The sequence below is a fragment of the Hippocampus guttulatus genome, chromosome 13 (genome assembly GCF_054856545.1).
Source record: "Hippocampus guttulatus isolate MCC_2025c chromosome 13, RoL_Hgut_1.0, whole genome shotgun sequence".
Lineage (NCBI taxonomy): Eukaryota > Metazoa > Chordata > Actinopteri > Syngnathiformes > Syngnathidae > Hippocampus > Hippocampus guttulatus.
The window spans coordinates 6,186,275-6,213,729 of NC_141273.1; the positions used below are offsets into that span (position 1 = coordinate 6,186,275).

At 39.7% G+C, this 27,455-nt stretch overlaps 2 protein-coding genes across 6 annotated transcripts in view; both read left to right on the forward strand.

Moving 5' to 3' along the window:
* The window catches only part of LOC147196104 (connector enhancer of kinase suppressor of ras 3-like), a 46,558-nt gene extending 38,345 nt beyond the window's left edge, over positions 1–8,213 (forward strand). Inside the window, exons 1-11 of one of the 3 annotated variants that reach the window (XM_086127248.1) lie at positions 680–769; positions 2,086–2,139; positions 3,039–3,078; positions 3,404–3,573; positions 4,332–4,405; positions 4,569–4,640; positions 4,755–4,819; positions 5,217–5,341; positions 5,445–5,754; positions 6,255–6,445; positions 6,704–8,207. In XM_086127248.1, coding sequence (XP_085983374.1) covers positions 695–769; positions 2,086–2,139; positions 3,039–3,078; positions 3,404–3,573; positions 4,332–4,405; positions 4,569–4,640; positions 4,755–4,819; positions 5,217–5,341; positions 5,445–5,754; positions 6,255–6,445; positions 6,704–6,904 — 1,377 coding nt within the window. In that variant the 5' untranslated portion in view covers positions 680–694 and the 3' untranslated portion in view covers positions 6,905–8,207. Of the gene's footprint in view, positions 1–679; positions 770–1,770; positions 1,790–2,085; positions 2,140–3,038; positions 3,079–3,403; positions 3,574–4,331; positions 4,406–4,568; positions 4,641–4,754; positions 4,820–5,216; positions 5,342–5,444; positions 5,755–6,254; positions 6,446–6,703 lie in introns of those variants that run through there. The other 2 variants (XM_086127246.1, XM_086127245.1) reach the window with 2 other exon arrangements.
* Positions 8,214–8,347: 134 nt separating this feature from the next.
* Positions 8,348–27,455, forward strand: part of scaf8 (SR-related CTD-associated factor 8) — a 28,045-nt gene continuing 8,937 nt past the window's right edge. Inside the window, exons 1-8 of one of the 3 annotated variants that reach the window (XM_086128094.1) lie at positions 8,475–8,493; positions 10,769–10,852; positions 13,496–13,578; positions 25,736–25,780; positions 26,092–26,253; positions 26,346–26,502; positions 26,582–26,709; positions 26,869–27,045. In XM_086128094.1, coding sequence (XP_085984220.1) covers positions 26,167–26,253; positions 26,346–26,502; positions 26,582–26,709; positions 26,869–27,045 — 549 coding nt within the window. In that variant the 5' untranslated portion in view covers positions 8,475–8,493; positions 10,769–10,852; positions 13,496–13,578; positions 25,736–25,780; positions 26,092–26,166. Of the gene's footprint in view, positions 8,494–10,768; positions 10,853–13,495; positions 13,579–20,971; positions 25,781–26,091; positions 26,254–26,345; positions 26,503–26,581; positions 26,710–26,868; positions 27,046–27,455 lie in introns of those variants that run through there. The other 2 variants (XM_086128093.1, XM_086128092.1) reach the window with 2 other exon arrangements.

The window sequence follows — 27,455 nt, forward strand, 5'->3', positions numbered from 1 at the left end:
CACCTGTCCTGTTTACCTTCATTCCAGTAAAGACAGTTAAAGTGCTGCATACACTGACATGGGAGCATGGGTGCCGACATAGCGACAACCGTTTTGTGATGCAAAGCAAATGAGTGGATAATACATTATCTGTTATTTTGGGTCAGCTTTGAAATTGCTTTATTGACTCAGAGCCGGTAAATTAAAAGTGCTTGTAGATTACTTCTTTTCAGTAGCAGTTGCCAAGAACAATTAGTTGTTAGGTTCTCTGATGACTCTTAATTGTCCATAGGTGTAATTGTTCTTTTTGGAATTTCATGAGAATTTTACTTTTTAAAGTGGAATAATCTCATTACAGTTAAGAACCTAATTCGTGTCACTTTGACACATATTCGAAGCTGTTTGCTAAACTGAAACAAATACCTTTATTTTGAAAGTATTTGTTATTACCACCACGTTTGATTTGACTTCCTCCTTCATGTGCGTTGCCTGAAGAACTTTACCTTGCAGCGACACCCAGTGGCAAACAATCGGTCGTCTTTGAAATCTTTGAAAGATGTACAGCAGTTTTCTCCGAATGTGAAGTACATTAACTATGTCGAAACTTTCTTTGATTTCGGCGCATTGTATGAAACGCACTTGATTCACTTTATTTTAATGTTTAGGGCAAATCACCTGAAAACAAGGCCTATTTTGTAGCTTTCTCTTGTCCGACATGCTCGCCAAAGTTTGGTCGAACTTGGAGCGCACTTTTCGGCCTACGCTACTGTCGGTGACAATGTGGTGGCAGGTACGGTATGTTTGTAGTTTACGAACACGTGTCCACTGTTTTTGACTTGTGGGATTTCATGGGCGACAGGCAATTATTTCCTGTTGTCAAAATAACAAGAATTGTTTTGGTAAATTAATTAGAAACATCTACTAGACGCAAAGTATTTGGTGGTGGTGTTGATAACCTCGAAAAGACGTGCATTTGGCACCTCGAGTTCGTATCCACACGAAGCCTCTTTTTTTCATGTTGGGGACATCAAAAAAGAAGCACACTTGTGTTTTGTTTGTTTCTGCTGTTTGGTGTTGCGATCAGCGCCTGTTGGCGGCCGAACTCGCTCATGACACCCAGAAATGTGCCAGAACTGTTACTGGTCTTTTGCAACATCCTGAAGTTAGCTTGATGCACTCTGCGGTAGAGCGTTTTGAACAAAGATACCGATACTCGAATTATGAAGCACTTTTAACAGGTATGAGTCATGTTGCTCTCGTTTTTCTTCTTCGACATAACTGTGAAGTGCATTTTGGGTATTTATTTAAAATATTTTCCCGACAGCCTGTACTGACAATAGTATGCAATATTATCAATCCACATAAAAAAGGTGTGTTGATTGCCTTTGAATATCCTCACAGGAGAACACCAAGTAATACGTTTTTAGGCATCTTGTGATAGTATCAATATTGGTAACTGTAAAATAAGGAACTCAAGTTTGCTGAGGAAGTGAGTCAAGTAGGCGCTTTGATTTCTCAACTTGTCACCCATTACTGACGTTGATCAATTGAGAAGTACTAAACGCTCTGCGTCCGACCATATTGCTAATACATTAATCACTAACATTTGGCGAAGTAGCATTGAAACAAGGAGTGAGGATACTGAGAAGCGCCGAGGTGCTCTTTGCGTCACAAACTGCTGACAGTGCATTTGAAGGCTGTAAGTCGAGTGCTGCTTTTGGTCCATTTTTTTCCCGACAGATTTCTTTGTTCGGTTGGCATGATAAAACATTTCCTCCACCTTGTTAAAGTCGGTAATGTTAACTCGAGTGTGAGTTCTTTTTGTAAGTTACACTAATTGTAATGGGTGTTGGCGTTATTGGAACTTGGAAATCTTGTAATACACATGGCAACACTCTCCTGTGTACTGCGGTTTGTATCATCTGGCATTACTGTATGGTTTGGAAGAGGTCTGATCTTAGCGGAGTGATTTTGTTTGTACAACAGTACTTTGAAATATTTTCGCCTAGTGATATGAGACAACTGCCTATTAAGCAGTCAGTTGTGAGAGTCCTTGCCAATTTTTTAGCTGGTGATTTATTGTGTGCTTTTTGTCCTCATGACCAGGCTGCCTTCCCCATTTCTGTATCACCCTCAATGGCTGCTGATGATTACAACCCTGTAAGTTATTTTTATTGATTTGTTTGTTTATGAGTGTGGTGAATTTTTTGGGACCCAAAATGGCTTTAGTTATTTTATTGATCACCAAGCAGGCCCACATTTTCGTGGCAAAGTGGTGCTAACTGATTTCCATATGTTGCTGATGGTTTTGAAAAAAATATTGTATGTATTTGTTGCTAATATGAGATTATATTTTATATTTTTGTAAATTGATATTATGAAATGATACTGCATTTTCTATTTTAGTAAGTTTTCAACTTGAAGACGCACCAAAGAGAGTCACTAATTTGGGTGTTTTGTTGAAAAGGTTAGGGAAAAATTGGCAGATGTTTAGGTAGTACTTTCTGTCTATGATATATCATTCTGAGTTAGAAAAACGAAACAAAACCCAATGTATCAATGTTTCTTTTGTCAACTTTTTTTGGATTGATTTCAACAAATTTTGCTGTGTTAGCGGTTTTTAAAGACAACTGAAACCAAATTCCAAATTTAATCTCCAACTGATCTATTCAATTTTACAAGACAAAATATCTTCAGATTTCATTGAGAATCAATTCTTGTCATTTTACAAATGGCATACCTACTACTTTATGTCCTCAAAAGTTGGTATTGTATGCATTATTTGAAAGTCGAACCATAGTTGAATAAGGCAGAAAGTCGAGGGACAATTGAGAATCCTCAATACTTTTGCCTTTTGCACATGCGTGTGCATGACAGAGAGAAGTAGGGGGTTGGGGTGGGGGGGGGAGAGGGAGAGAGAATGCATGTGACACTTGCAGTGTGAAACAGGATGTTCCACACAGCCTCTTCTTGTGAGCTGCTGGGTCTTGGTTAGTGTGCTCTAAAATTCATTGACCGTCCCCATCACTCTGTCCCCCTCCTGTGTTACGCTCCAAAAGGTCTCCCTGCGACACAAGTCCAAGAAGAAGAGCCGAGGAGGTAAGTCTTCACCTTCCTGTCCACATCAGTCTGTCTGCCGGGCCCCTCAACTGTCATTCGCAGCCTCTGCTTGGTTACTTCAATTTTGGGTTTAACCCTGTGTAGGCAGTGAGTGTGAATTTGTATGTCATTATCACATCTAGATTCATATCTGAAAAATGTAGGCTGATGTTTACAGGTTTTAAACAAAAAAAAAAAACGCTAGGCGCAGTTTTACCATGTTGGCAGGCTAATTTTAGGTCACTGGAAACATTTGAGCTTTCACACATTGTAGATCTTTTGAAAGTGCGCCGTATCTCATTGTGGCTTTTGTGTGCGTGCACAGGCAATGGTGCGATGAGCAGGCGGCGGGTGTCAGTCAAAGAGCTGGGTCAGCCAGACCACCAGGGTTGGTTGTACAAGAAGAAAGAGAGCAAAGGCTTCCTGGGTATGAAATGGAAGAAATTCTGGTTCGTCCTAAAGAAGACTGCATTATATTGGTACACAAATGCGCAGGTGAGAATGCCCTTATTGTTTTCTTCTTACTGAACATGTAAAACCCATTTGAGTGGCTCTCTAGTTGACAATTGAGCAATTCCGACAAATGTTGTGCTGAACAGTCTATTTAACAAACGGTTCCTTTCATCTGTTCCTCTTAGGGAAGCTCTCTCTGAATAGCATCTACATGAGTTGACAAAGAGAGCGCCCAGTGTCAATTAAATATATCTGCTCAAGATGTTGCTCCATATATGTATAAGCTTAATTCATTCAGTACCAGCCAATTCTAAACCAAGTCTGAAAAGACACATAAAAACGTCTTTGGGAGTGAATGAGGATCCACTGAACAAGTTGCACCCAAAGAAATTAATAAATAAAATAAAATTGGACTTCACAAAAATTATTCTGTCATGGTTCATTTACAAGCAAACTAAAAATGTTCAGGTGCACCATGTCATGGTCGTAATTTGCAGCCACAGTGCATTCAGCATGGATGCCTGTCAGCCTCTGCGATGACGCACACCACCAGCACAGCTGTCTCCTCGTCAGCCTGTTTTAAAAGTCACTCGCATGTTGTGTCACTGTGGTTCTTGAAGCAGACGCTACTGGGCCTGATAGTGACGCCTGTGTTCCTGGTAGGTTTTATTTACCATCAGACACACTGTAGGAGGAAATAGAAGAAGTAGCGGACGGCAGGTGGCTTTGTCAGGAAGTGGCTTGAAGTCATGAGTTCATCTTGTTTTCACGCTGACTGTTGTTCAATGTTTGTGTTGCAGGCGGAGAAAGCCGAGGGCTACATTGACCTCACCAACTTCATGATCGACCGAGCCATCGAGTGCAAGAAGAAACAGTGAGTATGCATGCAGTTAGAACAATGTCTCCAATGTCCCCCACATAATAATAAAGAGGTTCCTCTCACATATTTGGAAGTAAACTTCATGGGAATTGACTTTGTTTCTATCTTTGTGCTCTGGTTTCACATCCCATCTTAATCCTGACTCTTCTTTCTGCAGTGCATTCAAAGCCTGCCACCCACAAGTCATGATGTTTTATTTTGCTGCTGAGAACCATGAAGAAATGAATGTGTAAGTAACAGCAAGTACAATTGTGCATCTACTGCATCAAAAAAAAAATAGATACTTCAAATCAAATGAAATGTTCAAATCCCCCTGAGCGAAATCTGCGTGCCTGTGTTCCAGATGGTTGAATAAGCTCGGGCTTGCCTCCATTCATTATGAGCCCACGCAACGAAACCCAGAAGCTGGTGAGCTTCGGGATAAAACTTGCTTCTCGTGTGACTGTCCGATTTCAGATGAAAAAGTTTGATCATTTGAAACGCGTCAAAGTGGAACATTTCTTTTTGATAAATGAATGCCTACAAATCACAATTCTATAGCACTCAAATAATCCTATTTGTGTATTACTAGATACATTTTTAGACATTGTTTGGTGTTAGTATTTTACAAAAAAAAATCTAGGACAGAAAACAATTCTTTCTTGATTTGGATGATAAATTATAGATACTCCTGAAGAGAAACTGAAATAGTTTGTAATCCAGAAAGGCACTTAATGCCAAAGTATCTCTTTATGACAGGTGGTCTCATAAATGTGTTTATGAGCACACTGAGTTTGGAGATGACATTGTGCATGTGTGTTTTTAGAATGTTACAGTGAGGCTAGTGACCATGAAGAAGCAGAAACCACAGACATACCTCCGCCACCATACTGTGAACAGACCTTGCGGGACTCCCTGGCACCATCTGGTTCTCCTGGGAGTACACATCAAGTCAGTGTCGTGGCTTCCTCTAATGTTTACCTGCACTTTATTGCAAATCTGTAATCTAGCTTTCAAAGCTGCCCTTGACATGATTTATATCTCGGTCTCACAGGGCATTCTTCCTCCACCGTACTCCTCGGCGGTCCCCAGCGAAGCAAACTGCTCGCATTCCTCACCTCTCAGTACGATGACGTCGCAGAGTTCGTCCGCCTCGTCTCTCTCCAAACAGCGTCAGTCTTGGTTGGACCTGGTCGCGCAGGTTTCTACTGCTCCCATAGGCGACGCGCCAGCGGTGCGCTCAGTACAGGTGCACTTGCATCAACCCCCGCCAGAGGAGGAGGAAGCGCCGGAGTGGTGGGCTCCTCTGGAGTTGGCTGGAACAGGGTCCGGTGAGGAAGGGGCTGCAAGGGAGGAGACTTCAGGTGTTGTGGACCTCCTTTCTAGTCATACAAAATGTCATTTGAAAACGATTCTGCCCATTTTGCTTATTTCGTAGCTGGAATTAAACTCACGAGTCGCTTTTTTGAAAAGTAGTTGCTCATGGGGTAAGACTCGGCCTCTCGCTTTGTTTTTGTGAACAAGTGCCTCTGTTTGCAGCATTCTTTGTGAAAACTGTGCACATTTGTGGGAACTCGCTTGGAACTTTAGCACCTGTAAAAACAAACGCGTACCAAAAAAAAAGTTGAAAACAAATCAAACTGACAAACTAGAGTTAATTTCTAAAATGGATAAATTGTAGTCCTACTGCCAGGCTCAGGCATGCATTTGGAGGTCTTTTCCTATTGAAATATGACACCATTGATGTCTTTTGCATTGTATTTGTATGTGTTATTGTTGTCATGGTTACATAATGATAAAGATGACACGACGCATACTTCATGATAATTATGATGTCGTGTGACTACCGGTAATTTTGCTCCAGGTGATCACTGTAACAGCACTGACGAGATGGAGAAGCTGTATATCCACCTGAAGGAGGCCAGCCTATCGCCAATAGGAGACCGCAAACCATCCACCAAACGGGAATTCAGAGCCTCCTTTGTGAAACGCTGCAAAAACGACTCTGTTAATGAGAAACTGCATCTTATCAGGACACTGAACAGCACATTGAAGGTACGTCTTTGCAAATACGGTCTTGCCTCGCAATGTTGCGGTTTATTGTTTGCACCCCTGGTTTCTTAGTTGCAGGCTTTTCAGTGATTATTTAGGGTGGGGGTGTTATCGATTAGTACTTGTTGTGACTGAGTTTGTAATGTTTCTGTTTGCTGTACTAGCTTTTAAAAACCACAATTTTGTTGTATTAATGTGAAAACAAATGGTGTGATCATTTCATAATTTTCCCACTCTTGTTTGCTCGCTTTTCTATCCCAGTCAAAACAGGCAGACCTACAGGCATTAGAGCAGGTGCTGTCAGACCCTGAGCTGACCTCGGTCAGGTTCCGAGAATGGAAGGAATCCAATGGGCCTTTGGTGCAAGAGATTTGTGTCCCAAATGACCAGCAGGTGGAGGCAGAGGCCTTCCAAGATGGCGCGTCAGCCATTGCTACTCCGGTGGCTGAGACCAGTTTATAAATGCTCCGTTTTATGCTACTGGCTTTGGGCTCTCTCTCTCTCTGTCTCTCTCTCTCTCTCTCTCTTTGTCTCTCATTCTCTCTCTCACTCACTCTCTCTCTCTCACACACACACACACACACACACACACACACACATACACTCTGCTGTTGAATTTTCAAATGGGACTACTGTGGACTTCAAAGATTTTCAACTAGAAAATGGATCTTCAATGAAAACTGTTCTGTACCCAGGTATTCCGAAATGGAATCTGTGCAGCAACTCGTAGGTCACATTGCAATGTGAAATGCATCCTAGTATTATTTTTACCATTTGATTTGTAAGATTATCAAACATTGCAGGTGATTGCTTTTACTACTTCGGCGTTCGTGTTGTATTCTACATTGCTTTTCACATGGAAACACTTGGTCTTGTTATACATTTGATGTATTTAGATGGCGTCCGTACTGGATATATTTTTAACAGCTTTCAGTCTCTTATTGGTGCCGTGCACCTTCAATGCCTGTTACACCTTTTTAAACAAACTATTGAGAAGAATCTCATCAGAACGACAGTCTGCACGGACAGAGGAATTGCCATAAATCATGAGCGTTTTCACATTTGAAAGATTTTTGGATGATGTCAAGCAGAACTGTTTGTTTTATCTACACTGTCATTTAAAAGGCTGTTATCACTTACATATTGACTTGTTTTCACTGCTGTAAATTAAACCAAACCAAACAAATGAAACGTGTATACAGTATTTTAGTCCCCACGGAACACTGGCAGTGGGAAACTTGTACCCTGCATAGAACACTGGTAAACTGCAAATTTTAATCATAGCCTGCTTCATGTGTCCCTCAACATAAATTTGATGCTTATTAAAAAATATCTTTACTTTTTTTCCCGAGCACATCAGAAGAAAAAGTGAGAGAGAGATTAAGTTTGACCGATAAAAGTTTGGGTAATACAGATTTTACCAGGCGTTGCTATATATATATATATATATATGTATATATGAAAACTTGATGACCTAGAGAAAAAAAAAGCATTTAGAATCAGTGCAAAATATTCATCTAGACAAGTTTACTTGCAACTCTGAAAATGTTAAATTTGTTGACCAATGTAATTATCACACAAATCATGTGAAATAGTCCAAGTCGCAATCAAAAATCAATGACCTGGGAGTGCGCCAACCTTGGTCTAACTCTCCAAAGTAATGTCGGCTTTTGAGCCTCCTAAAATTAAGACATTGACTCTACAGTATGTCTCTGGGTGACGTATTTCAATGTGTATAATGAAGCTCTCGATAATGATGACCTTTTGTAACCAGGACAATAAAACACGACTGTAAAAGTGAATGATTTTCCTCATGATTTTAAATGATCCATGCAGAAACATGGAGGCGTAACTTGTAGTTTCCCCAAACCGACGTTGGGTGTCGCAGGCCTGTGTACTGTAGTTGTCCTCCCGTGCTTGTACGCCATATTGGCAAGCTCCTCCATCTCGCCAGACATCGAGCATGCATGTATCCAACCGATTACTGAGTAGATAGTTGCTGAGAGTCCAAACACGCCACCATGGAGGCCGTCAAAGCCTTCAACAATGAGGTTTGTTACAAATCCTTGCAGTGGATATCAACACAACGAGGAAATCCTGTACCCCCTTCTTATCATCGGCGGCGACGTTAAAGCTAGTTAGCCCAAGCTAATGTAAACTAAGGTTAGCGGGACTGTCTCGCAAGGCCGCGGAACTGCGCAAAAACATGTTGACGCGCTGGTTATTTACGGAAGCACTCGTCTGGTCATAGCCACGTTAGCTGCTTCATGATCGATCGACGTGATTACATTGTAACTACTAGTATCTGCAGTGTGGAATGAGAACGGGCGCGCTGCTAACGTGAGCACGCTACAAGTTAGCTAACCCGTCTGAGTTGCGCGATTTCTTTGAGCGTTAGCTTAAGCATCACTGACATTGGAAAACATGACCGCGGTACCTCTTGGTGTACTATCAGTTACTTTGCATTCAGTAGTTAAATATAAAATTTGACAAATTTTCGCCATTCATAGCTTTGAATGGTCACGGTGTAGAAACCACAAATCTGAACGTGATCAGTGCACGTTCAGTTCTGTAGCCCAATGAGGTATGCTTTTTTATGAGTTGACACAAATGTACAAAAGCACTTGGGCCAAGAGAATACCAGTGGGACTTGGGAATTAAAAAAAGAGATATATATTTGTTAAGATTTCCACATCAGTAGTAATAAAAAACTAGTAGGTATGCAATATGTGTAAAAAGTCAAAAGATGAATTGATTGCAACATTGTCAGTCAGGTCATTTAGAGATGATTTCAGTGATAAAGTGCCATTTTCCTCAAAATAAATAAATAAAATAAAAGAACACAATCAAGGTTACCAAAGACACTATACAAAGTGTTAAATTTGAGACGGGGGCAGAAGGAGGGAAACGTGTATAATTTGCTCCGAATAAAGATAAGAAAACCTTTATTTGTCTCACAATTGAGCAATTCCCAATTTACATAAGCAAAAGTTAGGACTTTTTAAAACCAGTGAAAATGCATCCATCTCTGGCCAATGTCTTTATGCTCAGAAAGTAAGGGTTGAGATTTTAGGTGTGACCTTTTTGTTGTTGAATCCAAGGTCTATCCTGTTTTCAAAAGACTGGTATCATTGAAAATATTGCTCAACTGAGAAACAGACAACAAATCATAGAATCTACTTTTTTTTTTCTTTACACCTGAGCCCGGTCTGAGTCCAAGTCATCTGATTTTGAGTATCTGCTGATAGTCTATTAAATGCAATAGAATGAAGAAAAAAACAAACAAGAACTCAACCAAATTATCGGTTTTCAATTTAATGTGGCTAAAAATCAGTGGTTCAAATCGAGTTAAAATATATCGTTCTGACTCAAGACATTAAGAAAACCTAAATATCTGATAAATAGGACACTTTGATCCTCTCCTCTTTCATCTATAACTGATAAATTATTTTGTTATTATGTTATGACTTCAAGATGGCGCCGCAGGAGTGGCTACCTTTACAGCAGCTCTTATAATTTTTGTTTTTCTACTTTCTCCCTTTCATAACTTTGCTGCTGTAAATTGGGAATTTCTCCGGTGTGAGACGGATAAAGGTGTTCTCAATATTCTTATTCTATTATTCTTAAATATCTTCCTCAGTATGCCTAAGCCAGGTAGATTGATTCAGCCACTGCTTGTCAAAGCCACTGGCTTGTGTTTTTTTTTTTTGATTCGGCCACTGCTTGTCAAAGCCACTGGCTTGTGTGTTTTTAAAGACAATACGGAAAGAGGAATAAAAAATAACATTTCAATAAAGGTACACGTTGACTGCTTTGTTGTGCTACTAATTGGAAACAATTTTATGTAGCCCTTCCTGTCCTGCATGCCAACCCTCGCTATCAAAAGAGTTGCAGACCAAATTTCCACGTTGTCATCACCATTAATTATTTCCCTTGTCTCTCACTTGGACTCGGCAGTCACTGTTAAAAAAAAGGCTGAGTCTCCCTGCCATATCTGCAGCGCTAAAAATCATAAATGTTACTTTGACACGAAGGAAACTTTGATTTTAATAAACGCGGCATGGTTGGATGCAAAAAAAAAAACCTGCCAATATTTACCTGTTTGTTCCATTCGCGAGGGAAAATCAGGATGTCGATAGGGTTAGCGAGGGGGGAAAACAATTTGATCTGTGCACTGCTGTTGGTGTAGCGCCTCCATAGAAGCACAACACTGCAATGGCAGTTAAAATACAAAGCTACCACAGAGGGACGTCGGAATACAATTTGAAGACTAGGAGGATATATTTGAAACTTGATTCTCATTTTCTGTCTCCTGTGATTTTTCAGCTGTACTCGTTGAATGAGTACAAGCCACCCATCTCGAAGGCCAAGATGACCCAAATCACCAAGTCAGGCATCAAGGCTATTAAAGTAAGTATGAGACATTAGGTGCACTTTTTGGACTAAAGATTACAAATGGTATTAACACCAGGTACTAATTATTATTTATGGGTCTATTGCGGAGCAAGCACTGCTGCTCAGCAGATATTGGCATTGCCCAGATTAAAATTACTCATCATCTCTGTCTTTATTATCCCCCCCCCCCCCCCCATCCTCACCACCATGACAAAATGTAGCCCACACCTGTCAACCCCACAAATGAGGTAAAGATATGCCTCAGTCATCCGTACTCTGATCGGAGCCATTTTTAAAAAAGTAATTCTGAATAATTTAAAAATAATTTCAAGCATGACTGACTACCACTACCACAGCACCCCTAGTTCTACAGCTGACTACTAAGCACAGCTGCACAGATTGTAGCTGCAGCTATTGAGTATTTTGGTGTTCAGATAGCCTACTGAAACTTATTTGAGTATAATGATAAGATGAAAAAAATTGCGTGGTTGAAGAACAATTATGAATACACTAGAGTGGAGAACAAACACATTTAACTTAATAATGAACAACTTCACAGTTTTTTATTTTATTCTCTAGAAACACTAGTAAATGAGATTTGGGCGGAGGGACAAAGTGGCACGAGAACCATAGTAGCGATGTTGCTGATTAAAACAGCGCATTTGAGTAAGCCTGGCTTCTTAAAAATTGTTGTCATTTTGTTGACACGATTGCGATCTTTTTTGCTCTCGATGGGCCTCGTTTTCTAAAAATAAAAACGTACTAAGACTTGGATCGGGAGGGCATTACAAAAGGGTGGATCATTGGTCCAAGTTGATGGAAGGAAGTGATTTGTTTCTAAATGTGTCTGGGTCATCACTGCTGCGACTGATCGGAATAGGTGGATCAATATTGCTGTCACATTTTTTTCAGCCTGGCTACAGTTCCGAGGACAAAAATGTGTTTGTTTTGTTTATTTAATTTTCAATTAAAGATGAGGAATATACTGCCCCTGCATTAAAGAGGATCTTTCTGTAGATTTTAAGACTTTCTGCCAAGGCTTACGTACTCTCGTAAGTACCATAGTTAGAATGCCATTTTCTCTCAAATATTTGTGATCTATTTTTAAATTCCCGAATTGGGGAATTGTAACATGGAGCTAATATCTTTGCTTTTCGTTTCAGTGTTATCAGTGCAAGAAAATTTAGATATTCTCATAGCAGCTTAATTGGGGGATGAATTCGACGGAAGCAATAGATTTAAACTTTGCCAACAAATGTTGTTTGTGATGATGTCATCATAACATCATCACAAACATGACATTGTCATGGCTTCTGCCTCACTGTAAAACTGGCTTGAAGCATGCCTGACTATGGTGCCCGGAGCTTCTCTGGCTCCACAGCTGACTATTAAGCTCAGCTGAATGCATTGTATCGCTGCTCTTATAAGACACAAATTATCTTCTCCATGGCGGCGAGTAAGCTACCCTTCTGATTGGTGTTGCACCAGTTACCGCTACCAGTAATGTACAATGAATTTTAAGGAGTAGAAATGATGTGATGCCATAATCATGTTCATTTAAATGAAGAGTCGCCGTAGTGTAACAGCTACAAAATAAGGGTGCGCAACATGTACAACTGAATGGAATGCCCCGTGTTTGATGAGCGTCGAGCTTTAGCCCACAGTGCGCTTCAGTCGCCATAATCAGATGAGTTGAACAATAAAATATGTCTATTGGCAAAATTGAGGCGCCCAACAATTAAACGGTGGGTCAACTCAAATGTAAATAACCAGCTAACATTAGCAGAGGGTGATTTATTTTCGATACAAAGAGAGTGTGTGTTCTCATCTCCTGAAACAGGCACGACTGTGTCCATAATGCTGCAAGCACATCGCCTGAATCGGCACATATCATATCTGCCTATTAAGGCCATGTGAGCATAGATGAGCATTTTCCTCAACAAGAACTGTGTTTGAGTTCAGAATGTACCTGCTCCGAATCTAGACGGGGTTGCCAAATTGTTGTGCTCTCATCATAGAGTTTTAGTGTTCGAACTGGCGATGTCGTGATATGTTATCTTATACTAATGAATAAAACATAAAACACATTTTACGGATAGTAGCTTGCTTCAGCCGGCCAGCTTGTAGTCACACGTAAATATGTTCCCGTCTCCTAGCTCCGCAAACTCATAATTTTATTTGTTCCCCCTTTTCTGCAACCCCAAACTTTGGCAATCTTATTTTATTATTATTATTATTTTTTTATTGCTCCGTGGAAGTCTGCTGACAGATTTTCGGTCAGCAGCAAAGGTCCGTGTGGTAAACAAGAAAGTGGACAAACATGCCTCCCGGTGTTGCAAATTCTGGGCGTTTAAAAATGATTTATTATAGTATTGCGGCAGACTTCTAAAAAATTTTGTTTCGACAATTTTTTCATAGGTTGACTTGGCCTTTTCTCTTAGCCTTACTTCGATGCATACAGTTGTTTTATGAGCTTTGTTAATGTATCCATTCACGGATGCAGTTGCAGTGTAAGACCAAAAAGTACAGGACACCACCATCATTTTTTTTTACATGAACATTCTCATCAAATGTTTTCTGCCCTGTTTGTTCGTAACGAACTTCTGTGCCTGTGGTGTTACATACCTGATGAATAACACTCGTTTCCCCTTCCCTCAGCAGCTCTCCCAGCTCCCCCAAAAGCACTGGAGGATGGGGTGGAGAGAGTTACAAAGAGATAAGAGAATCCCTAACCAGCTTAGGTAGGAGTATGGGTTGTTTCACAAGGAAGATGCCTCAGTTGGTTCTATCTACCTCTTGATTTGTCAGCCAGTGCTCAATAGCGGTGCTTGGGAGACTTTGTGTGTGTGGCCTGGGTGCTGATGCATTTCTCCGGTGTAAAAAGACTATTGACTGAAAACACTGTTGGGAATGCATTGTTCTCAAAGTGGGAAAATACTGGTTGTCAAACATCGATGTTGTGTGGGCATCCTTATACTGTGCACACATTTCTCGCAACTCTACACTCATGGCCACAATAATATATTATAGTGTTCATGCTCTTAGAGCACTGCATTTATTTTGCACATTGATTTGGTCATTCAAGATCAATTACTGCAAGTACTGCACATGTGAATCTGTATTGTGACGTGACTTTTCTTAGTTTGTGCTTAAATTAAACTTATGGGGAGAAAAAAAACAACCGTGAATTAAGCTTTGGAATACTCATAGTGTGGCAGTGTTTCTTGTGCTGGATTATGAAGTTGATCAAAGATACAGTATGACCCTTTTTTTTTTTTTTACTTAAATTGGTTTGAAGCCAGCAGCCCGGTGGTGCAGTGTTTAGTGCATCGACCTCACAGTGCAGAGGTACCGGGTTCAATTCCAGCTCCGGCCTCCCTGTGTGGAGTTTGCATGTTCTCCCTGGGCCCGCGTGGTTTTTCTCCGGGCCCTCCGGTTTCCTCCTACATTCCAAAAACATGCATGGCAGGCTTATTGAACACTCAAAATTGTCCTTAAGTGTGTGTGAGCGCGGATGGTTGTTTGACTTGGTTGTTTGACTCTGTGCCTTGTGATTGGCTGGCAACCGGTTCAGGGTGTCCCCCGCCTACTGCCCGAAGATGGCTGGGATAGGCTCCAGCACCCCCCGCGACCCGTGTGAGGATAAGCGGATTGGAAAATGGATGGATGGATGGTTTGAAGCCAATTATTCTGATTATGATTTCCACCTCGTTTTAGTTGAGTTCATAGTCTTGTAAATAAATCAAACTCCAATGCATGCTCAATGACTGCTCTGTCTGAACTGGAGCCTTGTTTGAATTTTGTGCCTGCTCTGTCAGAATTGACAAGAGATGGCGCAAGGTATCTATCTATCTATCTAGCTAGCTAGCTAGCTAGCTATTTAGCTATCTATCTGCCTACCTACCTACCTACCTACCTACCTACCTACCTACCTACCTACCTACCTACCTACCTATCTATCTATCTATCTATCTATCTATCTATCTATCTATCTATCTATCTATCTATCTATCTATCTATCTATCTATCTATCTATCTATCTATCTATCTATCTACCTACCTATCTATCTAGTAGAATATTGTGTTGATCTTAGACTGATGTTTGATTGGTTTGAAGAATTTCATTAATCTAGGCTTTGAAGTAAGTGAGAAAGCAGTGAGAAGGGTGATTAATATTTCAACCTTTGATGGTTTTTTTTGAAGAATTTGTATTTGCTTGGTTCATTGTCACCACACCATGGCAGGTGAAACAATGTCCTCTCCTGCATAAATGAAAATCTCAGGTGGTGCTTCTTTTGGGCAATGAATGGAATCTTAATTGCAATAACTGACTAAAATGCCATTATTTCTTAGTAATTCATTTAAAAATAGCGTAAGAGTACTGAGGTGTCATCTGTCAGTCCTGGCTTGAGCCTTGTGCCCTTTGGGTCCACTGAAATATTGACTTAAATATTTTCTTATTGACCTATTCCACAGGTGTCAAACTCAAGGCCCGGGGGCCATATCTGGCCCGCCACATCATTTTATGTGGCCCGCAAAAGCAAATTAAACATGTCAACTTCCGTGATGCTTGCTAAAATCCCGACCAAAATTAAAAATTCTCATGTAATAAAAAAGAGACATTGTAGGCATTTTCATGTCACCAAACCCCTCATTACAGTAACTTAAACAGTAGTTCTATAAACCGCTGTGTAGTTCTATACTCGAAGAGGGGCAACTCATGTTGTTCCTTGGTTGACTCCGCTCACGTGCATTTTAACCCTGCCCAAAAAAAATCCGGGCAACTGAGAAGATCAAAGATCAAGAGAGTCTCTGAAAATGTTCTACACTGATCTTGCAACATAGTTAATGTATTAAAATGTTTTACCAGGTCATATATGTTTAAGAAATATTAGTTTTAAAAAAGTATTGGAGAATGTTTTTTATTCATTCATTTATTTTTAACACATCTGCAAACCCCGCTGATTGAACTCTATGTGAGGGATAGCTAATATTGTGATGGAACATGGAGCTATGGCGAGAGATATTTTCAATCATTTGTTTTTATTTTGGTCCTTGAAACTGTTCTCAAATGAAAATGACCATGAGCACTGAAATATTTGGGGTCTTGCGTTTATTAAAAAATGTGTGCGCATGTATGGGTGCAACGTCGAAAGGTCCCTGCTAAGTCAATAATTCTGAATGATTTCATCTTTGAAGCATTAATAGTGAACATATTCAATAAAACACTCCTACATGCAGTCCTGCTGTAATTTTCCTGACAGAATTTTAAAAATAGGAAAATTAAGACAAATTGTTCAGGAAGGAAGAAAATAAGATGAATCATTTTAGCCTGCCAATGCAGGTAGTACTGTATGTGGTCTATGTGTTCATATTTGTTGAATGTTTTTGTTATAAAAAAAAATAACAGTGCCAGTCTTTTTACTTTTAATTTAATATTTTATTTATTGATCCAAGATAATTCATTGTTTTACATTCCAATGCAAATCCTTGAGAACTGAATGATAATTGCACTTAAGAAGGATGTACAGTCATACCTCGGTTTTCGACCATAATCCGTTCCGGAAGGCTGTTCAAAAAGCGATTTGTTCGAAATCCGAAACTATTTTATTAGCCGATGATTAGGGGCTAATACCTTATGCAGAAATAACAACAACAAAAAAAAACTCAGTCAGATTTGCGTAAATCAAAACAAACGCGTCTGCTCACAATGAACGTTACGCGAAGAAGCGTCACTTCCATTTCACTTCCTTGTTTAAGGAAGCCGAGAGGAGTTGAGTGGGTTTGCTCAGTTTGGTCAAAATCGGTTTTCCGTCGTAATCCGAGGCGTGAAAATCTTAGATTTTCTGGTCGAAATCCGATTTGGTCGATAACAGAGACGCTCGTAAACCGAGGTTTGACTCTACTTATTTTCTGTTCTATCATCATCATTACATCAGTGGCATTTAAGAAAAAACAACAAACGATCCTTCTGTTTGTTGAGATAGTTACTGGGTAAATCAGGGTTGGTGCTGGGTCATGAAATCTTTTAGCCAATGGAGCCAAACAGTTTTAAAACCTCTGAGCCACATTTGAGTGTAGTTAGCGACAACATCCTGCAGTGCTTTTTGCCGCTATTCGCTACTTGCGCTCCTCATGCACGGACGCGGCAGAGACATTGTAGCTCAAATAACACAAAACATAACTGTCAATAATACTTAAATTAAATTTTCTTCAGGTTGTGGGCATAGCTTAATGGCTGAGTGCATGTTGTTGTGGAAGAAATGGGCCATGTTATTATTAATAAGGAGATGCATTTGCATGGAATCGCCATAAATGAAATGAGGGCACTTATACAGTATTTGGGTAGGGGCGACTAATGCTTTTCCTTGGTTGCATCAGCTCATCCCCATCTAGCCCTACTCCAAAAAAAATCATGCCAACTGAGAGGGTGAAAAATAGTGTTTACGCTAAATCTCAGCAATTTTGTACTAAATTGTTCGCAGTCTTTGCCAAAGTTTTCAACACTTATCTTCCAACATATTTAATGTCTTTGAAAATACGCACATTACAGAGCTTCAATTTATTTTACATTTTACATGTAAATTCTTACATTTATTTGAGTATGATTTTCATTCAACATTTTCAGTACATTTCAGTGTTCAAATCAAAAATGACAACTTCCATGAGACTTGATAAAATGTGTACCAAAATTTCAAATTTCAGCGTTTTCTTGTTTCCAGACCCCTCATTACAGTTAATGAAACAATGGTTGAATATAATGTAATTCTTGTTTTCTTGATATAGTTTCAGTCATCCTGGCCCTCAAAGGGAAACGGTAACTAAAATGTGGCCCGCGACAAAAACGAGTTTGACACCCCTGCTCTATTGGCATTAGCATTAATGCTAGTGATGTTTCAAAAATCAAGCGTGTTTTGTATTTCAATACACAATATGTGCATATCCTTTTGTTGTGCGTTTACTTCTGCAGTAAACAGTCTTTAAACGTCTTAAAGGACTCTAAGGGACGGTAGAATTACATACACCCCACGCTTAGAATGCAACATCATTCACGTCTGGAACTTGTAAACGCACCTCTCCGTTCTGCACATGAATCGTTTTTTTCTTAAATTATAATGTTTAAAGATTGAGAGAAGCCAACATCGAAAATCACGGTTCAGATTGCGATTAATTGTCCAGCTCTACAGTACACTCACTGCAATAAAATATCTCAACGTGTTTAACAGGCACTCGGACACAGCTGAAACTCTTTGCTAAAGTTATTATCGCTAGCTGCTCCGGCGTCTCGCTTAGATTTTGCCGACTGCAGGTGACAAAAGCAGCCCAGTGAACCTTTTGGGACAGTCTCCACCGTTCAGAAAAACGTATGAGTGATTGTCAATTTTTCTATACTTAATGTTTAAATGTAGCTCAAAAGAAAAACTGCTATGCTTTTATAGTTTGATGGCATATCGTTTGTTCATATACTTCTTCACAATATAGGGTTTTGTGTTGTTAGTTTATTCTTTCACAACGCAGTAGTAGTTGTTATTCACATTCACCCACCTTATTTATTCATTTTCATTGCCTCTGAGAATTAATTTTGCAACGTATGTTTGTTATCTACGATGACTATGTTTTATTATTCATTTATTTGTATTGTTCAGTTTGCCACCTGGTGGCAGCAGTGTCGTATAAATAAGAACGATAAGTGGGAGCTTTTGCCCATCAAATCAAGCAGTATGCTGCAGATATCAAATGACGATACACACGATAGTAGAAAACTGACATGGCATTGGTTTCACAATATATATCATCACATCACCCAGCTCAAGTGCCCACTTTTCACTGTTTGGAACATACTCATTGAAGGACTGAAGGCGTTTACAATGAAAAGTTTGAACTGTCAGACTCCCGCGTTGTCCTGCTACAGCAGAGCTCGTTGCTCGCCCAGTATATCATGAACATGAGTTCCACCTTCTGTACTAATCACCCACCCATTTACTATACTTTAATAGCATAAAAACGGCTAAACTTGTGAACGGGATAAGTGTTTTTTTGTTTGTTTGTTTTAACTTCATCACCGTATGTGTGTGTTGCCCCCACCCCCTATTCCCTTCTCGCTGCTGCGCATCATGAACATTTAAATCACAGCTTTTGCTATGAGCAAATCACGTTTGATCACATCTCGATTATAATGCAAGTGCAATTTATCGTTGCGTCATATCGAATGTTCATGGCTACAATGATAGTAAAGCCACTTTGTTCCTGCAATGCATTACGTACTGCACCACATTCAATTAATGAGGTTATAAGGATGTTAATCCTTCTCTCAATGTGTTTGTGTCACTAATAATTGAATGTGTGTCATATTCTGTCACATTTGTGGGGATGGGTATTGATAAAATTTTTACGATGCTACCACTATTAACGATGCTGCTTATCGATCTGGTGCCTTAACGGTTTTCTTATGTCCTTTTTTTGTTTAAAAGAATACCAAAACAAAAAATATTACAACTAATACCGCTTAAAAATAATAATATATATATATATATATATATATATATACACACACACACACACACACACACACACACAAATGTCTTGTAACTACAACAGCCTTCAAATAAATAAATAAATAAAAAACAATACTATTTAGTAAATTAAATTATTTGAACAAATCACTATTATACTGTTTAACATTATCTAAACAATTACTTAGTGTAAAAGAAAACTTAATGTTGAGCAACAAGGCTGGAACATGCTGTCGGGCTGCAAAAAGTGCTTCTCTGACTTGAGATGCACATTTTCTACGTATTTGTTAAGCTTGCCTCTGTTTCCTGCTGACATTTTAATGATTGGTTGCACTTGTGACAACGTAGATAGAGCGACGTAACCCTTCCGTCCCTCCTCAGGCATACCCTCTCAAGAATATCCAAACTTTTAAGTTAGTGTTACGGTTGCATTGAGTGTAAATCAGTCAGTCATGCCGAGAGTGAAATGCTCATCTGCTACGTTCTTAGCAACAGAACTAACCCAAGTTAATGATGCCAGCTAGCACTGCGTGAGTGGACGTTATGAAAACTTCACTCTTCTGAACCTTGAAAGTCGCTGACTTTAGTGCTCCCAACCCAGTGATGCGGTGCTGATTCAGCTTCGAAGCCCGGAACGGTGGTGCTGGGCCGGCGGGGTCGTTGCCATGTGAAACAAATACCCACACATCAAATTGACATGATAAAATCTGTCGAGTTATATGGACCGATGGTTGTTTTGAAATAATACTCAGTATCATGTCGTAATATGATCATACAGAATTATAGGAAGGTGTCGCAGGTGCCTCTCGCGCATGGCGAAGCGGTGGGACAAGATGGCTCAACTCCGATTGTGAACATGCATCTTAGATGAACATATTCATTTTGTTAGTGAGAAACAAGTCAAGTCAAGTCAAGTCAAGTCAACAGTATTTATAGAGCACTTTCAAACAGCCATCGCTGCATACAAAGTGCTGTACATGGAGCAATTTAACATGCACAATAAACAGTAAGACAAATCGGTAATAAAGGCGGTAGAAAGCACCAAACAGTAAAACCAAGAACAAATCTAAGTCATGCTGAGTCGAATGCCAAAGAATACAAGTGAGTTTTGAGGAGGTCAGAGATGTAGCCGGTGCAAAATAACATTCATATAATATAAATCGATCAAATTCATTTGAGTAATTTCTCCAAGACCATAAATAGAACAGTGAGGGGTCGAGCCTATACTGCAGTTTTTTAAAATTCGGTTCCAGCTCCCATTACCAAATACCAACACATTTTTTGATTGCATTGGGCTGCATGAAAAAAAAGCATAAACAAAGTAGCCAACACCATTTTATAGGGCAGTTTCGGTTGTGCAAATATCTCATTAGTTTTGTCTCTGTGCTCCCCTTATCCTTGCAGCAAATTGAGGTGAAATCTAGTCTAATATACCCAGTATGTTCAATGAATCCCTTGGATGTTCATATATATATATATATATATATATATCAGAATAAATATTTAAGACTGGATGTGTATATATAACAACATATATCAGATATATGTTGTTATATATAACAACAATAATAATAATAATAATTACATGATGTGAAAAACAATTGTAAATAGCACTGCAATTTATCCCTTTTGTATTTATGTTGCACTTAATTGAACGGTGTTTGTTTGTTTTTTCTTCTTTCTACCCACATTCTTGCTGCTGGAGGCTGTAAATTTCCCCAGTGTGGGACAAATAAAGCATATCTTAAATATTGTTCTTGTTACTTAAAAGTTAGTAGTGTGCAGTGTTCCCTTGAAGCTGCGTGGCTGGGCTAGCACCCTCCTTAGTTGCCTTGCAAATCACCATAAAAACAAGAGCACATGGCATGCAACAGAAAAACTGGAGCAATGAGTCAAAATAAATCATACCAATGTCTTCAGTGCGAAAAAGTGATCTAGAAAACATTTGTTATTCTTTATTTTTTGATGCAGACCAGTGTTATATGTGCTTGACTTTTTTATTTTTATTTTTAATGAGTTAATTTGTCAAACTGTAACTTTAGGTTCTGTGTAAAATAGTTCCCAGGTCAATTCCTACAAAGCATGAATATAAATCCTATAAATATGCTGTACATATATTTACATAAATTACACCTTAACTGTCATCTGCCATATGCGAATGCCATGAATTACTGATCGTGGAACAGACGGGGCACAACAGCGGCTGATACCACTTTTCGACCCCCGCCGTGTCACATGGACATGATTTTCGAATGTGTCCTGGGTATTTGAATGCATGCCTGTCAATGTTTACTCAAGAGCCACATTTTATGGAAACCACAAAGGTTGAGTATTTCACAAACGATGACAAATATTCAATTCCAAGCATCTGCCCAGTACATGAGATTTCTTTTGCTTTCACACACAATTAATGTTTCTAGATTTGAAGCTTGCGATTGCTGGATAGTTAGATCCAACTGGCATAGCACCTAATAGTATTTATAATTCGACATAGAGTATATCACTGGATAAAGAGATAAGCATGCCGCCTCGGTTATAAGATAAGATAACCTTTATTTCTCCCACACTGGGGAAATTTGCAAGCATTATCATCATGCTTCCGGGAGATCAAGGGGGTCCTTTCTTCACAAAAAACATGGCCGTGAACATGGCAAAGTATACACATCCAGTCTTAAATATTTATTCATTTAAATGGAAAGGATTTAACCAGACCTGCTTCACAGACGGGCTTCCCCCCTCTGGGCTGCAGCTATTGAATATTTTGGTATTTGAAAATTCTATTGATTAGTAGGCGGCTACACGCTGAACTGCTTGCCAGCCAATTGCAGGACACACAGACAAATAACCATCCACACTCACAATCACTCCTTGGGGCAATTTAACTTGTTCCATTAACCCACCATGAATGTTTTTGGAATGTGGGAGGAAACCAGGTACCCGGAGAAAACCTGCACTGGCACAGGAAAAAAAAAGGCAAACTCCACACAGGAAGGCCATGGCCTAATTCGAACCCACAACCTCTGCACTATGAAGCAGACATGCTAAGAAGTCGACCACAGTGCCGCCCAAGATATTAGGGGGAAAAAATGGTTTAAGAACAATTATAAATGGACAAAAGAGAAAAAACATGGATATAGAACAAGATTTCATTTTTACATCACCTTTTTTTAAACTTAAATTTTAACTGTGCTTATTGGCACAGTATTTTCCTCTCTTGAAACGTAAGATTTTAGATAAATCTCTTCCCATATATTTTGGTCTGTAAGACGAATTAAGGACAGAACCACAACACACTTGAGTAAGACTGGTTTATTAAAAAGTGATCCGTTTTAATGACAGCTGCGTTAAGTTTTGAGCGTCAAAGTTTAAAAATGACACAGTTTGTACTGTATTTTCCCAACTATAAGCCAGTACTTTTTCCCCCTCGCTTTTTATTTATGAATTTTTAGTGATGAGGTTCAAGCTGTCAATAGATTTACCCAAACATTTGTCACATCTCTCCAATGTAATTACCAAACACATCACAGTGGGCAAATGAAACCATCCTGAGTCCACGCTCATAATGAATATTCACTATGCGCACATAGTGCACACATGGGCTGCCTAAAATGCAGAATGTATGTGCATAGCGGAACGCAAAGGTGGGTGTTGGAGTGAATATTGCGAATGTAGTAGAGTGAAAATAAGCATCCCGACTTGAGTTAGAGGGAACGAGTGCCATAAATACAGCCATCTCTGCAGTGCAACCCCCATCCGTCTCTGTTGTTGGTTTTGGTGACTGACTCCCACCATTGCAACTGATGACAGGAGCAAACGGTTAGCTAGAGAAGACATTATTCTGGCCATGGAGCGACATCCCCTGCATTTCCCAAACACATAAACGGCTTTCCAAAAGCTGCACTGCCACAGACCTATGTGCACTGGTTGGTGAATTCCCCTCATGTGGCAACAAGCGTGACTGAGAAAAGATTTCTGGGACGTCACTGTGTAGCTAGCTGCATTCAACAGTATTTCGGGGAAAAGGCGTCCACCAGTAGTTAAGGTTTATACATTTTTTTAAAAATCCCTCTTGGTGTTTCTTTCCAAATATGCCATGTTATAACGTGCAGACCCACGGCCATTGATACGAAGCGGCCAATGTATGTGCAAATTTGTTTTTATGGCTAAATTTAGCTGCTGTGACTTTTAATCAGGTGCGTTTTGTAGATCGTAAATCACGTTAGATAAACACATATGTGTGTATTTTAGTCTTGTGCGTCTGATGCGCAACTTGCCAGAAATACACAAGCAGATGTAAACAGTAATGGCGAAAAAACTCAAGCCGCAGGTCAATTTTGGGGCAAGGAGGAAACCGATTGCTTTATTACTGCAGTGAGTGACATGAATATCATGTTTCTTTGGCAGTAGAAAGTAACAAGACATCTATTTACATCATGACATTATCAGTACGTCACACTTTAGATCGGAATATCAATCAAAGTCAAGTTTGGTGTTGTGACAAGACTATTGAAAAGACAGAAAAGGAAGAAAAACGTACTTATTACACATTTATTTATTTGTTTTCTACTACAATCCCGAATAGAAAATATGGAGTCATATGTATAATTTGCCACTTTCCCTAAAAGCATAAAGTTTGAATTGTCTTGGTTCTTCTTTTGTCATAGTGTGATATTGCTTACATCCGGTCATATACGCTTGTCCTCAGCCTGATATTAATTTCAAGAAGTATTACCATGTATTTAAAAACTTGCTGTGAGTGTTCCTTTTAAGCGTAATGAAAAGTTACATTGGGTTTGCCACCCTGCTGTGCCGACAATTACAGTACAATGTCACCGTTATGCCCTATTTGCTCATCTTATGCACATTCACAGCCTTTATAAGTGCATCAGAATTGTAATGGATGAGCTGGTATTTAAGAAAATACAAACAAGAGGAATGAGAAGTCATTAAATTAGAGAAAGCGGTTATTAAAGCCAAACTTGGAGATGCCTTTAACTCAACTGGATTTGCTGCAACGTTCATGACTGTTTATTGTGGATGCATGCATGTGTTGTCAAATGTCAAATGAGTTGTTGAGGTCAAAGGCTTGGTTTGTGTATATGTGTTGTTGACCTTTATTTATATTTGTATGCTTTGTGTTATCTTTTGTCAATTTATGTAGTTCGCTGGTTTCAAAAGAAAAATTGTAAATGGGACTATTTTGATCCCCCCCCCAAAAAAAGAAGCTAGGCTAATGGTTTACTTATCTAGTAGTCTCAAACTCTTCTCCTTTTTTGTGGTGTGATGGAGAAAGAAAAACTTAATATTATCATGTTTCGAAGTTTCATTTCAGTATGTGCTTGATTGATCTCGGACGGTATGTTCTCACAACTTGTACACAATGGAGCACACAGAAAAAAGAGCCAACTTGAGCTGAATAAAGCCAAGTCCTCATTAACTGATAATGTCGACAGGGAGGTTCAACTTCGAGAGGGCAGCATGATAAAGATGTCTTTGCGAAATCTACCCATTGAAGTCACAAGGTATCCATTGTTCGTACCAAGAGATGTTTTGGCCTCTGAGGGGCGTATCGGTGGGCTGGACTGAGAGGCATGACATGTAAATGAAGAAAGGAGTGTTTTTTCTGATATATCACTTGTAATTTGCATACACGATCAATAAAAAGCCGGCAGAGGTCAGGTGTCAGTTGGTAAGCGCCCACGGAGTGGCTTTGTAGAAAACTGCGCCCCCTGCCGGCAGAAAAGACAATCTTCCTGAGTGTTCAACTGTCTTGAGTAAACACCCTGACATGGTGAATGGCTTGAGACACGCTCTACAAACACTCACCAAGTTGCTCCTGCTCTTGTGATATGATTTGCACTCGTAAATATAAAATATATAAAACGATTACAATTGTCGGCCCTGCGCATTTCCAGAGCGAATTGGGGCGCAACAACCATGCTTCACACACCCCACACCACCTGATAATTGGTAATCATAATTTTTGAGATACAATTAGGCTCAAAATTGACCTGATTAATGGTAACTTTGTATGCAATGCATGGAGCCAGAAAAAGGCCAGTTTAGATTGCCAGTGAGAAAAAAGATTTTTTTTTTTTTTAAAGTTCCTCCAATCTGACGGGTTTCACTGCTGCTCGTGTATACCACCTTGTGTATACTTGAGTAACTTGAACTTTTCATGAGATGGACAGAAGACAGGGTAATCATATATAGCGCACTCACAAGATTTGGACAATGGCAGCCAGAATCTGAATCTGTGGAGCAGGAAAAGTGGTGTGAATCCTTTTCAGTATTATTGATGTCTTTGAATAGCCCTGCTTTTTTATTTTTTTTCTATTTTATTAAATGCTGCTTTAAGACTAACAAATGTTTCCCCTCTTTTCAGTTTTACAAGCATGTTGTCCAGAGTGTGGAGAAGTTCATACAAAAGGTTAGTTGTACTTGCATGTAAGATCATAAAATTGGTAAATATCATGTAAAATATACTTAAAAGTATTAAATTAGTTTCTGATCAAAATAGCAACCCCAACTTAAGTATTTTAATAGTGTGTTTGGTAGCTTTACTGTTGCAGTATCCTGAAAACATTTGACTTTGACAAAAAAAATGCAAAAAAAAAGCTTTTATTTCCAGGTATCTGATATGGAATTCAGAGGATAGGATAATTTGTAACAAAATATAAAATGGTGTGCATTGGTTTTTTTTCTTTTCTTCTTTTTTAACCTTAGTTCTTGTCGTTACAGTGCAAACCAGAATACAAGGTCCCGGGGTTGTATGTCATTGACTCAATTGTGCGGCAGTCACGCCACCAGTTTGGCATGGAAAAGGATGTTTTTGCCCCACGCTTCAGCAAAAATATCATTCCGACATTCCAGCACCTCTACCGTTGTCCCTCAGATGACAAGGTTTGACCGTTTGCCTTTAGGTTTTTGGTTTTTACTCTCGATGCAATGCAATCTTATTTCGACTTTGATTTTCCTGTCACGTTTTTTTCCAGAGTAAGATAGTGCGGGTCCTGAACCTGTGGCAAAAGAATGCTGTTTTCAAAAGTGACATCATCCAGCCGTTGTTGGACATGGCTGCAGGGATTCCTCCTCCAAGCGTTACTCCCGTCATGTCGAGCAGTGCTGCCCCCGTGAACAACACCACACCTGGTCAGTCAGAGAACACAAGCTTGGTGTGAAAGTCTCTTCTGCCTTTATTTGACCTGCTTGTCTGTCTTTTGGCATCAAGGCACTCCAGCCACCCCGGCCACCCCTGCCAATATTGTTCAGGGACTTCCGGACTGGGCTTCCCAGATTACCAACACAGACACTGTGGCAGCTGTGGCACAAATCTTACAAAGTCCTCAGGGGCAGCAGGTTAGAGACAATACCGATGTAATAGAGTTGAGGGTCTCTTCTAAATGATGAAGAATGTAGAACGCATTACAGATACCATCCAAGGTTAGCTTGTAAATATATTGTGGCCATTCTTCAAAGTATCCAATTTTTTGTTGTTGTTGTTGTTTCTGTTACCAGCTTCAACAGCTCGTACAGAGCCTGCAAATGCAGCAACAAAAGCCTCAGCCTTCCTTGCTCCAGGCTTTGGATGCTGGTCTGGTTGTACAGCTGCAAGCTCTCACCGCTCAACTCACTGCAGCTGCTACTGCCAACAGCCTCAACCCCCTTGAACAGAGAGTCTCCTCGTTTAACAAGGTACTCCTGGCGCTTTTGATGAAAATCTAATTGGACTGATTCCCCCCTTTATTGTTGGAGTTATATTCCCAGGCCACCCACAATAAGTGCAGATCTGCTCTCTCAAGATCATGTAACACTCTATACCCCCACATACACCCACATACACACTTTCAACACATTTAAGCATATTAAACATACTTTTTAAAGGTATTGTAAACATATTTGAGCAGACCAAAAATTTGGAAACATCTTTGCCTCGCTCCGCCAAGCGAGTTCAAGTGCGTAAGCAAGCCCCTCCGTTTGGTTGTGGCTGGCTGGAATGCGCGCTGCATCTGGCACAGTGCTCACAGGTAGCATATAAAAGGCGTATAAAAATAGGACAAATCACAGATTTGCGCCATTTTGCATGATTTCCGTGATACAAAATT